Source organism: Aspergillus fumigatus, chromosome 1, assembly GCF_000002655.1.
Source record: "Aspergillus fumigatus Af293 chromosome 1, whole genome shotgun sequence".
Lineage (NCBI taxonomy): Eukaryota > Fungi > Ascomycota > Eurotiomycetes > Eurotiales > Aspergillaceae > Aspergillus > Aspergillus fumigatus.
Window position 1 is genome coordinate 4,815,120 of NC_007194.1, and position 13,648 is coordinate 4,828,767.

At 50.7% G+C, this 13,648-nt stretch overlaps 5 protein-coding genes across 5 annotated transcripts; 3 read left to right on the plus strand and 2 right to left on the minus strand.

The window, feature by feature from the left end:
- Positions 1-1,969: 1,969 nt before the first annotated feature.
- On the minus strand, positions 1,970-4,506 carry AFUA_1G17570 (sodium:solute symporter family protein; the record flags this gene model as incomplete). Its single annotated transcript, XM_748030.1, has 10 exons — positions 1,970-2,179; positions 2,227-2,708; positions 2,758-3,076; positions 3,123-3,386; positions 3,435-3,621; positions 3,672-3,755; positions 3,799-3,898; positions 3,946-4,132; positions 4,188-4,245; positions 4,292-4,506. 10 exons carry the CDS (start codon positions 4,504-4,506, stop codon positions 1,970-1,972), a joined length of 2,106 nt encoding a protein of 701 aa, XP_753123.1.
- Positions 4,507-5,294: 788 nt separating this feature from the next.
- AFUA_1G17580 (LLM class flavin-dependent oxidoreductase) lies at positions 5,295-7,044 on the plus strand (the record flags this gene model as incomplete). The annotated part of the gene is made up of 5 exons (XM_748031.1): positions 5,295-5,367; positions 5,414-5,769; positions 5,984-6,540; positions 6,592-6,769; positions 6,817-7,044. The coding sequence occupies 5 exons, from the start codon at positions 5,295-5,297 to the stop codon at positions 7,042-7,044; spliced, it is 1,392 nt and encodes a 463-aa protein (XP_753124.1).
- Positions 7,045-7,599: 555 nt separating this feature from the next.
- On the plus strand, positions 7,600-9,802 carry AFUA_1G17590 (phosphoesterase superfamily protein). The gene is made up of 2 exons (XM_748032.2): positions 7,600-8,722; positions 8,773-9,802. Exons 1-2 carry the CDS (start codon positions 8,162-8,164, stop codon positions 9,580-9,582), a joined length of 1,371 nt encoding a protein of 456 aa, XP_753125.1. The 5' UTR covers positions 7,600-8,161; the 3' UTR covers positions 9,583-9,802.
- Positions 9,803-9,824: 22 nt separating this feature from the next.
- On the minus strand, positions 9,825-10,389 carry AFUA_1G17600 (uncharacterized protein; the record flags this gene model as incomplete). Its single annotated transcript, XM_748033.1, has 2 exons — positions 9,825-10,331; positions 10,381-10,389. The coding sequence occupies 2 exons, from the start codon at positions 10,387-10,389 to the stop codon at positions 9,825-9,827; spliced, it is 516 nt and encodes a 171-aa protein (XP_753126.1).
- Positions 10,390-12,456: 2,067 nt separating this feature from the next.
- Positions 12,457-13,598, plus strand: AFUA_1G17610 (lignocellulolytic auxiliary activity family 14 protein; the record flags this gene model as incomplete). The annotated part of the gene is made up of 4 exons (XM_748034.2): positions 12,457-13,073; positions 13,124-13,211; positions 13,259-13,287; positions 13,335-13,598. 4 exons carry the CDS (start codon positions 12,457-12,459, stop codon positions 13,513-13,515), a joined length of 915 nt encoding a protein of 304 aa, XP_753127.1. The 3' UTR covers positions 13,516-13,598.
- Between the last annotated feature and the right edge of the window lie 50 nt (positions 13,599-13,648).

The following is a 13,648-nucleotide window of genomic DNA, read 5'->3' on the forward strand; positions in this document are numbered from 1 at the left end:
TCCTGTCCAAATTACTGAGGTGGGTTGCCTTATACAGATCTGAGCGAGGTTTTGAATATCTGGAGCAAAATGAGAGCATCCAATACATTGATACTGCTCGCTCCGTCGCTGTAGGTGCCGGCCACAGAGGATACATGGTCAACTGGATTCAGGGCCATGAACTTGGCCGTAAGTTCAGGGCCCTTGTGACGCATGATGGTATTGTTAGTATGACCTCCCCGCTAGCAAACAATCGGCAACATTCCGTTGAAGAGATTGGAGGCCCTATTTGGGAAACTCCGGATGAATGGATGAAATTGGATCCAGCACAACTTACTGTGAGCTAGCAAACTCCCTATTTGGTCATCCATTGAGAGCTGAATTACAAGAGGGTCATTGCTGATGAATTAGCCGCTCTCAACGTTCTCCAGCTCAGAGGCGTGAATAGTGCTCTCCTGGTATTTCTAGAGGAAGGGGACCCGATTTTGAACCCGGAAGATAATTTGCTTTGGTATTGCACTGTAATCAATTGGATGAAAAACAGCGATCAGAAATCTTAGTCGACTCTCCAGTATCCTTTCTTTGACAAGGTCAGGGTTTTGAAAGCCAGAACTCAATACGTCCGCTCGGCCCAGAGGAAAACCACATGGAGCGGTGGGTCGAAAAAAATTCCCTTATGGCTTTTGAGGGTATAGTATCGTCCTCGAGGGGGCGTCTGACTGAGCATAGGGAAATCTCGCATAGCAGTGACAAACAGCATGAGGTAGCTAAGCTCCTTTCACAGACTAGTCTCTCCTTGGAGTACCCTGAATATACTCTCCTCTATTGAGATATTAAATATACCTTGCGTTTACACACAGTCAATGAAGCAATGGTAGAATATCAGCTGACAGGAGACTATAGAGCTTAGCAGTAGAGGGCGCAGTGACATATTACATACCTCTAGGTAGATCATTTCTTGGAAGAGGGTGAAAGAGGATGGAATTCAGCCCTGCACCTAGAGTATACAAGGCAGAATTTACTCTAAGACAGTTGATCTATTAATAGTGAAAATAATCTCACTATTAGCTACAAGGACTTTAATCGCGGCCTGGTCTGATGTTGAATTTGGTGTGAGCATTTCTAAGACTTTCACAGTGTTCTATCCAGAAAAATAAACAGCTGTGGGCTGTGGTAAATTGATTCCATGTCTTAAAAATCTGCTGAATATAATACTCCAATCCCTAAGTTTCTATCAGTGTAAGGGTATTGCTGAACATAGCAGGATAATACCTCGGGCATTTAATACATAGTAGTCAGGAGAGTAATCCAAGCATGAAACCATCCCACAGCCCTATAAACAGAATATTTTCATTGAATGCATACTGAAGGCCCTTATGCAAGTTATCACTTTGAGGAGAGATTCTTGATCTTAGTGCTCAGGTGTGCTTTCCACTTATTCACCTATGCATAATTGCGTGCTCCCTTATACCACCTAATACTTGGATAGATATCTCCATCAGTAAATGCAGTTAATCTGAATATTCCTCATGAATGGTTTGTGGGGTTGTTTCCAGAAGCTCTATATTTTCTTAGCCATACACCCCTATGGTATGTCTGCGATGCAGCATTCAGTACATGTAGTGTAGAGGACCACTCTCTACCTTTATGTAGTAGGGTCAAGGAGTCACTCAGGGCAAAATACAAATGGGTTCTAGTTCCCGGAACACAACGGGTCCGTGAGTTGAGCTGCGGGATCGGGCCGGGTTGGATTTAAACAGTCCAGCCTATAGGGATCTGGGTCAGAGTAGTACCTAGGGCCCTTCTACTCTTTAGCACTTTTGCCCAAACAATAGACAATTGAACAAGCAATAGATTATCTAGTCAACTATCTAAGTTAGGAAGGTCATAACTAGCCAAGACTCTCGCACAGTAGAATCCTTCCGCTGCCCTGGTTGTGCCTGCGTTTCGATCTGCGTCACCCGATGTCGCCTATCACCCACGGACTCGCTCAGGCTTTTACCTGCTCCTTCTCAAGGATTGATGAATGGGAAGGCGTTGAGCTCTCAACTGGCGTGCTTGGTGATGCTTCCCCCTTCGTCAACCCTTGATAGACTTGGGCCATCTGCTGGACGCCTCCATCAACAATCGGATACACAATCGCCACTAACATGGTTGTCCACAGCCAGATGACGGCAACCACTACCCAGGCCACGAAAAACTAAGACGATCAGCCTATTTTTCACATGAAAGTGGCTGGATACTCACGGTTTTGCCAAAGATATACTTCGCCCCGTACATAGGGAGTGGCCATAGAACCCAATGTCCCAAAAAAGTGGCTATGGACCAGAACGCGGCGATGCGGCCCCATCTTTTCAGTTCTTGGGCGTTGGGTGCTAGCATCTTGGACGACTGGTTGTGTACGGTTGTCAGATCACCTCCGAGTTCCTCCAGAGCCAGTTTCACTTTCTTGAACTCCGCCCAGTCGTAGTTCTGGGGTCGCCAGAGAGTGAGGATGGTCGAGTAAACAATGGGCGAAAACGCAGAGGCAACGGTGCCGTAAACACAGGGCAGAATCTGGCCCGTTGTCGACACAGTCACGGCGCCATAAAGGTGCTTGGCCGTTCCCAGCCAGACCCCCAGACCGGTTGCCAGACCGAGCACAGGAGAAAGGATGGCCGCTACTTTGCTCTGCTGGCGCCACAGAATAGTAAAGGCCATGGGGAAGATGCCAGGACAGGTAACCACACCTATTCGGTTAGTTATCGCGGGAGAAAGTCGTCACGATACGATACTTACCAAGCATATACAGGGTCCATCCCAGGTCTATGCCCACGTAGTGCAGCATGGTACTGAATCCGGCGGAGAAGGCTGCGAAGAAGATGACACCAAAATGGCTTGCACGGATAATCTGGCGGTCGGAAGCGTTTCGGTTGAAATACTCGCGATAGACGTCGAAGCTAAGGATTGAACTGACGGCAATGACCTGCGCCGACAGTGTCGATGTAACCGCCATGAACGTGATGAGAAGGATGGCCGCGGCGCCTCCCTTCCCTGCAATTGCCATGGCTGCATACGGTAGGACCAGTCCATTGCTAACCTCAGTCGATGTCATGCGCTGGTATCCGGTCAGTTGGGCCCTGAGGATCTCGGGGGCTACATACCCGTGGGTAGGTTGGGAAGATGGGGTTGTTCTCTAGACCCAGAGCGACTGAACTCATGATGGTTCCTAGAGCCCACGGAATGGCAAAATAGGCTATGCCTCCAATTGTATACCCAGGCACAACTGCCGAAGGAGCCGCCGAGAATGCCTTGATGAAGAAACTCGTGTCCATCTGACGAGTTAGCGGGAGCATCGCATTGGGCCGAGCACTTACAATGACCAAGCCGAAATTCGAGCAAATGTGCAGAATGCCGAAGAGGATGCCCTAATCCTGTCAGAAACCGTCTTGGGACTTTCAGGGAAGATGACGCACGCCTTTAGAGGTCATCGTCAGGTAAGTGGCCGCATGGTTTCCAGAAACTGGATGTCGCTCGGAAGCCGACTTGACCAGCTCGTACAGGTGACCGATGGAGCTAACCTCGCCGACTGTAACGGCTTTGACTGAAAAGTAACATGCGATTGTGAGGATGACGGCCGTGTGGAAATAATCGGTCAAGAACCTGCGTCTCAATGTCAGGTGCCATTCCTGTCTACTCAATTCAGCGCTTACGTTGCCTTGATGCCACCGACGAAGGTATAGACGGTCACACCCACAGGCAAGAGGAATGTGGCCGCCACAATATGCACACCAGTCCTACTCGTGTCAGACCATATCCGTCCCCTGGTGGATGACTTACAGTGCTGCAATCACTGCCGCGGCACCTAAGAGCATATTGGCACACGCGAAGATGTTGTTGATCAGACAGAGTGTCATGAAGACAACGTGGGCGATTCGTCCTGCTTGCATCAGCGTTTGGTTCACGATCATCAGTGGACAATCTTACCATATCGGATTCGAACGACTTCCAGAGATGTATGGGCTTCGGGAATCTTCCTCTTGCAGGAGATGCCCAGCAGAGCGAAGAAGACGATCATCGGACTGCAGCCAGCAGCGAACCAAAAAGGGCCCGATACGCCGTAGCTATAGCCAACCAAAGTAGAACCAAGCATGGCGGTTGACCAGAGCCAGGACTATCAACCGGTTACTCAATCGCATGCAGTGTGGCGCCTAGAGAGAATATCCTACCGATATGACCGCTGACGCTGTCAATCCCGTGCGAACAGTTCGATTGGCAGTCATAAACCTGCAGTGTGTAAGTACTCGGTCTCCCGCAGTGTCGGAGAGAATACATTTCAGTCCTCTTGTTATCTTCACCTGCCGTTCTCTTGAGAACCTTGGTGACACCCATCATCACTGCGCCTGTTAGTGGTCTTTCCCGGTCCAGCAGCATCGACATACCCAATGCGATGATCAACCCCAAGACCACGACTATCAAGTAGCCTGCCACCTGTGGCAGAGGAGCCTGGACCACATCCTCGGCATTCTGAGCTGGAGAGCTGGCCATGATTGTTCGGGAATGTGGTTTTTCGTACGAAGAACACTACTCCGGTGGTGCATGAATGAAAGCGCCTTCTTCATGATATATTTGTGTTCCTAAATAGTCCTCTGAGAAGTCTGGACTCCGTCGCCTACTAACATGAAAAGGATTGTCCGCTTATCGGATGAGATGATAAATAGGATTTATGATGTGCTAGTCCACCAGTTACGCATCCTTCGTCAGGGCTGCCTCGTTAGGCCCTGAATAAAGTTCTGATCCTGCCTAAAATACCCGGCAATCGGGTTCGGGATTCACAAGGCGCAGAAGTTTGACAGCTCTAGAAATGGGTTGGGCCAATGGGGGGATCTACTATATAGGAGGCATATAGTATATAGCTTGTGGGAATTGCGCGATGAGGATGGTGGTTGACGAAAGGGGGTGCTCGGTTAATAACGACGCGACCAGATCGCTAAGTACAACGAGTTGTTGACAAAAGATTTCCACAAATGATCTGATAGAGTCTCATCAGGTATTTATCTTGGGATCTCCGTCTGGTTGGTCGTGGTTGTTCCCCTCATCCCACCGCAGCACGTCATCGCGGCCCACATTGATGCTATAGAGAAACCAAAAATGGACCATCAACAGGACGTGGTTGCGCATGACACTGAGGGATCTACTCCATACATAAGTGATTGCGACTCCGATTCTCGGCCTCTCTCTTGGGATATATCCTGTGAAAAGAAGAGAACGCCGCTTTCTGTATCTTCCAGCCTTTTTCCCTACCTCTTTTCCGGTTGATTAACACATCTTGGACCATGGCGACGGCTAATGCTTCAATTACGGACTCACCACGGAAGTCGCTTATCCTCAATGCGTTCGTTGAGATGTGTACGCATTCAATCTCTCCGTGCCTGACTATTCTGACATACCACAGGCAGCGGCCACCAGTCTCCCGGGCTGTGGCGACACCCAGAAGACGAATCGTACCGGTTCAACGACGTAGACCACTGGATCGAGCTGGCACAGTTGTTGGAATCCGCCAAGTTCCATGGCATCTTCATCGCCGACGTCCTAGGTGGCTACGACGTGTACAAAGGGCCTCGAAACCTTGCTCCGGCGATTGTTTCCGGAGCGCAATGGCCCGTCAATGAGCCGCTAGCTGTGGTTTCGGCGATGGCAGCTGCGACAAAGAATATCGGCTTTGGCGTGACGGTCACGACGACCTATGAGCAGCCATATCATTTGGCTCGTCGGCTATCGACGGTGGATCATTTGTCCAAGGGACGGTATGTAAGCCCCGATGGGCCGACGCACATGGTGCTAACGTCACCTTCCTAGACTAGGATGGAATGTAAGTAAGCCGCAAAGCCGAAAGATTATGTCCCTGATGGAAACGACAGATCGTCACCGGCTATCTGGACTCAGCAGCTCGGAATCTGGGCCATGCCCAGCAACCACAGGTAGGCTCCATCCCCAAACCGCTAGCCTTCTCTAACAGGACCAGCATGACGACCGATATGCCATTGCCGAGGAATATGTGAGAGTAACCTACAAACTGTGGGAGTCGTCCTGGCGAGACGATGCTGTTGTCCTCGATCGTGAGCGCGGAATCTACACCGATCCCAGCCGTGTGCGGGAAATCAACCACGAGGGCAAATACTTCAACGTCCCCGGTCCACATCTGTGTCAACCGAGCCCCCAGCGAACCCCAGTCATCCTTCAAGCGGGCACCTCCAAGGCAGGAAAGACGTTTGCCGCACAGCATGCCGAGGCGATCTTTGTAGCCGGACACAGTCCAGTAGTGGTTGCCAAGAATATTGCAGAGATCCGGGCGACGGCGCAGGCACGGTTCGGGCGTGATCCCAAAAGCATCAAATTCTTGGCCCTGTTGTGCCCTGTTTTGGGCCGGACGGAGGAGGAGGCTCGCGAAAAATTCCAGTACTACCGCAGCTTGGGCTCGATCGATGGTGCTTTGGCGCTCTTTGGCGGGTGGACGGGAATCAACCTGGATACGTACGGTGATGACGAAGAGCTTCGACATGTCGAGAGCAATGCAATTCGGTGGGCTTCTATGGTCGTCGAAACCAGAGATGGTGCTAATTAGCCGTCTAGCTCCGCGGTCGAGGGCTGGTCCAAATCGACACCAGGAGTCGCGAAATGGACCAAGTCAACTGTGGGTCAGCATATCACAGTGGGAGGTCTGGGTGCCACCCCAGTAGGCACGCCAGCCCAAGTAGCGGACGAGATGGAACGCTGGGTCAGAGAAGCCGATGTCGACGGATTTAACCTGGTGAGTCGCCTGCAGACGATCACTCACACCGCAGCTGACAAGGAAAGGCCTATGCCATCAAGCCAGGGTCCTTCAAGGATATCATCGACCTGCTGATTCCCGAGCTTCGTCGACGCGGATTGTTCTGGGAGGATTATGCTGTCGAGAGGGGAACGTATCGGGAGAATCTGTATGGCAAGCCTGGGCAGACAGGTCCCCCGGCGGATCATCCTGCGTCGAGGTACCGGTGGCATGCAGGGGTAGACGCTGCCGATCATAAGATTCCCGAAAACTAGTACGACCGACGCGCAGTGACTTCGGCCTAGCAGCGGCCGTAGACTGTCCCGACTCGAACGTCGAGTTGAATCTCTATGGTAGTGGGAAATAGTTCCAGCAGGACAGTCGTGCGCATCTACCGTAATCTGTACTAGAGAGGTTGAACACCTATCTGTAGGACCAATTCCAAACCCAGACGATTGATTGTCGTATCGGACAAGAAAGCTCTCGACTTTTCCCTAAATCTGAATGCAGCATGCACAACAATATGGCAACTGCTTGCTCTTCGTCACTCCGTCGATTCTGCGTACATCCTTGACAGACTGGTCTTCTAGAACCTGTAGCGACATGAGGTTATGCCGATAGCATTATCAACAACAGAGTAACTCACGAGGCTGCATGGGTATGCAAGATATCCTGCAGATATTGCCGTATTGCCGTCTTCCAATGATTGCAGAGAGATGCAGCACGGGGAAGGCGTTCGAGGGTTTCGCGTCTTCACTTCTCGTGTTCCTGGCCGCTAATTGGCATCTAGTGAGGGGCACACCCACGATGAAGCCGTCTTGGCAAACATTCGGGCGTCGAATCGGTTGCGTGTTGACCCAGCTTGACGATTCTTGTTGTTGACATTGGCTGCTTGGCCCACGCCTTGTGCAGAAGGCACCCCTGCTAAGTGATCTTTTGTGTCTTTTCTCTGCCATGTTCAAGGGACAGAGCTCCATTCGAGCACGACAGCACGGATGTGGCTTGGCCTTGCATAATTTCCCCGCCTGCAGCCAAGCGGCAAACCCGTGTACTGTCCAGATGCTCTCGTCGCCTCGTGCTTCTGAAGATTCATTTTATTGGAGAAGGGTACAGGATGTGTCGGCTCTTTCCGCCACGCCTGTTGAGAACTCATTTTCCGACATCTTGCTAAGGAACATCTCCAACTATACCATTCGTTCGCTTGGGCATCGTTTACACAGAGAAGATGCAACGCAATCCGTGTCTCCAGAGCACGTGGGGGAGGACTGAAGGGCCAGGACGATGCTGAGGATTTCGAGGACTGGTATAAAATGGGCTTCCGCAACCGGTCGACAGGATGTTCCCTGAAAAGCAGCATCCTCTGACCAGTCTTCTCTGCTTCATCTCTGCAGAATGCATCCTAGTGCTCTTCTTGGTCTCCTGGCCTTCACGGTCGCCGCCTCGGCCATTCCTGCACCGCCAGCCAGTGCGCACTCCAAACACTCAATCAACAATTTCAAGTCGAAGATCAAGAATGTGGTCATCCTGGTGATGGAAAACCGCTCCTTTGACAACCTCCTCGGTGGTCAGAAGCTCAAGGGCCTGGAGAACCCCGTCAACACCGGCCCTTACTGCAACCCCTACAACCTCACCGACCCCAGCCAAGGCGTTGCCTGTTCTGCCGCCAAGGACTTCGACTCCATCACCAATGACCCCGACCACGCCATCTACGGCAACAACATTGAGTTCTATGGCACGTTCAACCCAGACAACACTCAGATCGCCGAGGGCAAGCTGGTTCCTCATAACCAAGGCTTCGTTCATGAGCAGGTCCGCAAGTACGGCGCCAAGGTCAACAAGACCGTCCTCGCTACCCAGGTCATGAACTACTACACCGAAGAGCAGGTCCCAGTTCTGACCTCGCTGGTGCAAAACTACCTGACCTTCAACCACTGGCACTCGGATATTCCTGGCGTGAGTATCTTATGCCTTTGACCCTTGCAGGAAGCTGACTGACTCTGCAGAACACCAACCCCAACCGTGCCGCCCTGGTTTCTGGTACCTCCCTCGGCCACGGTCTGAACGACGCTGCTTTTACCAAGCACGAGTTCCCCCAGCGGTCCATCTTCCAGCAGTTGACCGAGACCGGTCACTCGTGGATCAACTATGTCGACCCTGCCGGCGGTACCGGCCCTGATGCAGGCTACTTCAACTGGACCTATGCTACCAACAACCAAGACAAGATCCAGCCCCTGGCCAAGTTCTACACTGACGCTGCGGCTGGTGCCCTTCCCGAATTGGCGTACCTCAATCCCTCGTGCTGCGGAGTTGGCACCACCTCCATGCATCCTGCCGGCCTGATCTCCGATGGCGAGGCTTTCATCAAGAAGGTCTACGATGCTCTGCGCGCCGGTCCCCAGTGGGAGGAGACCCTCTTCATCCTGACCTTCGACGAGAGCGGTGGCTTCCACGACCACGTCTCCGCTCCTCTCGCTCCCCGGCCGGATAACCTGACCTTTACTCTCAGCACCCCCAGTGGCGAAGACTACACCTTCCCCTTTGACCGTCTGGGTGGTCGCATCCCGACCCTGCTGATCTCCCCCTGGGTTGCCAAGGCACAGGTCGAGCAGAAGGGTAAGAATGCTCACGGCGAGACTGTGTCCTACTCGGCTGCATCGATTCTGCGGACTCTGGGCTACCTCTGGGACTTTGAGCCCTTTACCCCTCGCGTCGAGCATGCGGCGTCATTTGAGCACTTGATTCGTCTCCATGCTCGGAAGGACACTCCCACTGCGCTCCCTTCTGCAGTGCCTTTCAGGAATAGAAACGTGTAGACATGGAACTAAATATGGGACATGGTACGATCAATGCATGACAAACAATAGCATAGATGTTTGATCCGAACAGTGAATCCGATTTTCTTCACCGACCCGGTGATTTACGACGGACTATAGCTCCGATGCGGACTTTGGGTGTTCTCATTGATACTTCGATTTCTGTTCGTATTGGATATACCATTTGAAGGACAACAGCAACAATACAAGCTTAACCAAGGTAGTAATGCAACCATCAGTGTTCACGCCATCGCGCCCCAAATCTGGAGCAGATGTTCGACAATGACGTCGAAATCCCTGTGAACGTCGTACGCATCTCGGTCGCGATGCTCAACATAGCAAAAATAGTCCTCCTCGTCCAGTCTGTAGAAACGTACCAGCGGACCAACTGCAATAGCCGCAAAAAGACTTGCCCGAGGCTTTCCCTCCAAAACGCTCGACGCCTCGAGTAGATCAAGCTCAACTGCTTCTTCCAAGACCTTCCACATATCCATATCTGGGTCGGCAAATCCGATGCAGCAAACCTTGAAAAGTGGGAGGGTTGGAAATCGTCCATTCAGATGGGTAACCGCGATCTGGGGAAATCTATCCTGGTTATCCTCATCTGTCACGGTGAAGCACTTACCACCAGTCGGTACATGAGGGAAGAGGGGTTTAAGGATCAGATTCCATACCTCCCGAACGTGCTCCTGGCTTGACTGTGGGCAGAGATAGGAGATCCGCTCCCATTCTCTTATCGTGTACTGGTCCTAGACTTTGTTAGCATGTCCCTCTTGCGGCATAGCCGAATGAACTGACCGTAGACATGATACAGACAGGTCTCGGGTGAAAGTTCAGTGTAATGACAGCCGGAAGATGAAGAAAGATGTTGAGTACTGAATAGAAAAGTCCAGCAGCAGACATGACGCGGTCTTTATACACCTTCTCCGAGCAGTTCTACGATTTGAGCGACGACATGCAAGACACTGAAATGTCTGACAAGATAAGACAACTCTAACAAGCATCGTCAATTGTCATGATTCGATTCTGGTTGCCTGAGGTGCCATTTTCCGAGTCGGGCATGTTGCAAAAGAGGACAAAGAGAAGTGCGACACCACATTGAGACAATCATGTGTTTTGAACAAGAGAATGATCGCAAGTTACAGAGGCTTCACTAATCTTATGCCATCTTCTCAGGCTCCGTCTTTTAATTAGAGTCGACATAATTTACCACCTGGGATGAATACTAAACAGTAGCCATCCTACATATCAGGGTCAAAAGCATGACCGCAATCAAGACAACGGAGCGTAAAACAGGACAAAATCTTTCACGGTGAAGTCCGTCAACAGATTTCCTTCTCGACACTAGCTGTTGAAACACCATAGGGAACAACATACACCGGATCAATTTTAACACGAATCTTCGGCAGATCTTGAAGAATGACATCGCACTCATGAGGGTTATTTTACGTGTCCTCCTCGTCATCAAGGCAAATCGTAAAATTCACCCTTTCTGTTTTTACTCCGTAGAGCGTATCAGAAGCCTACAACAATGGCTGTGGAGAGATTTGGGCTCTGTTATTTAGAGGCGTGATTCAACAAGTTCAAATATAACTGCATCTTCCAAAGCCAGCAAGAGACTCTTGGGAGTTGGTGACCCGGTTCCCCTGCGGCAGACAGTAGTGTAGTGACTGAGAGCAGATATGGAATACCGACAAGTATGGATGTCCACCTCGCGGATTGACAATTCCACTATGTGTGTATTTGCTGTTGTAGTTGAAGTACTTATAAATGAACCCTCCACCAGGGCAATCAGCGCTTTTCTTGGGAGAGTGATGTTGCAGGATTAGCTTCTAGACATTACAAACCTCATCCTTGGAGGATACTAGTGGGACATTGGTGATCCTGATGCATATCAGTATATATGCACCCCTTGATTCAGGTAGACTTGCTATCTTTAACTTGGATTGATGCCCAATGCAACGGGTGAATGAAGTAGTGATATGGTTGATGAAGTGAGATAAAGGCTGCGAACACAATACTCAGAACAACAAGCAAGGAGATTACATATACATATACATATATATATATATTTACACCTCTACTCAAGAGGATGAAATGTGCTCACTATATGGCAGCCTCCGCGTATGTGTTGTCTAAGACAATCATAAGACCAAGAACGATTGGTACGTTAGGTTCGTTCACTCCTTGTAGAAGCTGAAGTGGTGATATAGCGCTGCTTATCCAGGGATGGCAGTCACATTGAATAACGAACTCAGCCACAACTGTCGACGACTCTTCTCTGTGCCTTACATATGGAATTGTATTATGGCGTTGCAGTCATAAGGGTGCCGTACTTTTGGTCATGACCAGGGTACTCTCTTACAGCGCCCACAGCCAGCAGATAATAATAACGCATCTCGCCAACCGGTAGGGTCGACTCTGTGTACCTTTCAGCTGCGATTATTGCTTGCTTTCTTCTGCAGCATCGCAAGGACAGGCTGTCGGCCCAGTATCTACAGTGCTGCAAATGCCATCAGGGCTAAACCTCTTTCAAAATCTTCGAAAGAAAGTCACAAGCATAATCTCATCTGCGATGATAGTCAATAGTATGAAACAAAGGGTAAAGTGGCTGAGTTCAGGGGCGGCGACAATTCAGCAGGGTCGGTAATACTTTCGAGGCGGGTCTTGCTGGACCCTGCGATCGTCCCTTGTAATAGATAGTTTGACAGTCCAAATGCCGAAATGCCGCAGCTAATTTAGATGCCGATCCCAAGCTCGTCTACCGGTGTTTCATGTATAGCGTCCGGATGTAACGCAATTGCCGCTCGACAGAGAATCTGAGACAAAAGATGAATAACCAGTCAAGAACATGGCAAGTGCACCCCGGACAGCATGGCACGGTCATGGCTCATGTTTTCTTATATCAGTCCTCGCTCTCAATTCATTTCCTCAAACAATCCTCACGCTCTTCACTCTTCGTTATCCCCAGATTTCTGCTCACTCATTATGTTGCGCCCCGTTGCATTTCTCGCGTTCAGTGCTGTCGCTCAAGCACACACCGTCGCTTGGGCCAAAGGCATGTACTGCTTGGGAGGTCCCGACCCTTCGACAGACAACGCCAACACAAACACAGCGGTGAATCCCCTGTACAATCTCAAGAAGGAAGACTGGTGGTTCCAACACGACCGCGGCTGTGACGCAGCACCTCCAGCAGAGGGCGACATCCTGGAACTCCCCGCGGGTGGAAAGTTCACGGTGGAACTCGCACACAACCGCGCGCAGACTACGCTCTCATACGGTGGAAAGTATGCCTCGGAATGGCCGGACGGAAAAGAGCACCCCGAGGACTGGGCTGGACCTGGTAACCCGCCCGACTGTATCCAGGATGATGGAGCATTGCATACCAATAACCGATCCATGGCTGCGGGCACTGCGTTTGCTATCAGCTATCAGTCTGACCTCTCCGCGGTAACGATGGAGAATTTGGCTGTTTTTACAGTTTTGGAGCAGTAAGTAGCGTCTATGCACTACAGCTTTAGCTTCTAATATCGGTATACAGCACGCCGTGGAAGCGGATCGCTACTTATGAAGTGCCCAAGGATCTTCCGGCTTGTCCTCCTGGAGGATGCACATGTGCTTGGCTCTGGGTAAGTGCATGAATGTCAGTCGCGTTTATCTAACTAACACCAAATAGGTCCCCAACGGTTGTGGACAGCCGAATATGTAAGTGTCCGTAATTCAGTTCCAGGTGCTTAACTGACGAGAGCCAGGTACATGGCTGGCTATAAATGCAATGTCACCGGGTCGACCTCCTCGAAGAAGGTCGCCCCCGCTCAAGTCCCTGTCTATTGTGCGGATGATAGCAGCAAGTGTGTCAAGGGTGCTAAGCAAATGATCGCCTTCAACCGTGAGTCAGCCTTTCTTCTGGAGGTATGGTCAGAAGTAACCTGAGGTCATAGAACAAACTGGGAACAACGTCCAAGTCCCCAATGGCAAGACACCAATGTATAACACGGCATGGGGTTTCACGAATGGTATGCCTTCATCGACTCACCCTTATAGTGAGACTATTTACTAATAATCA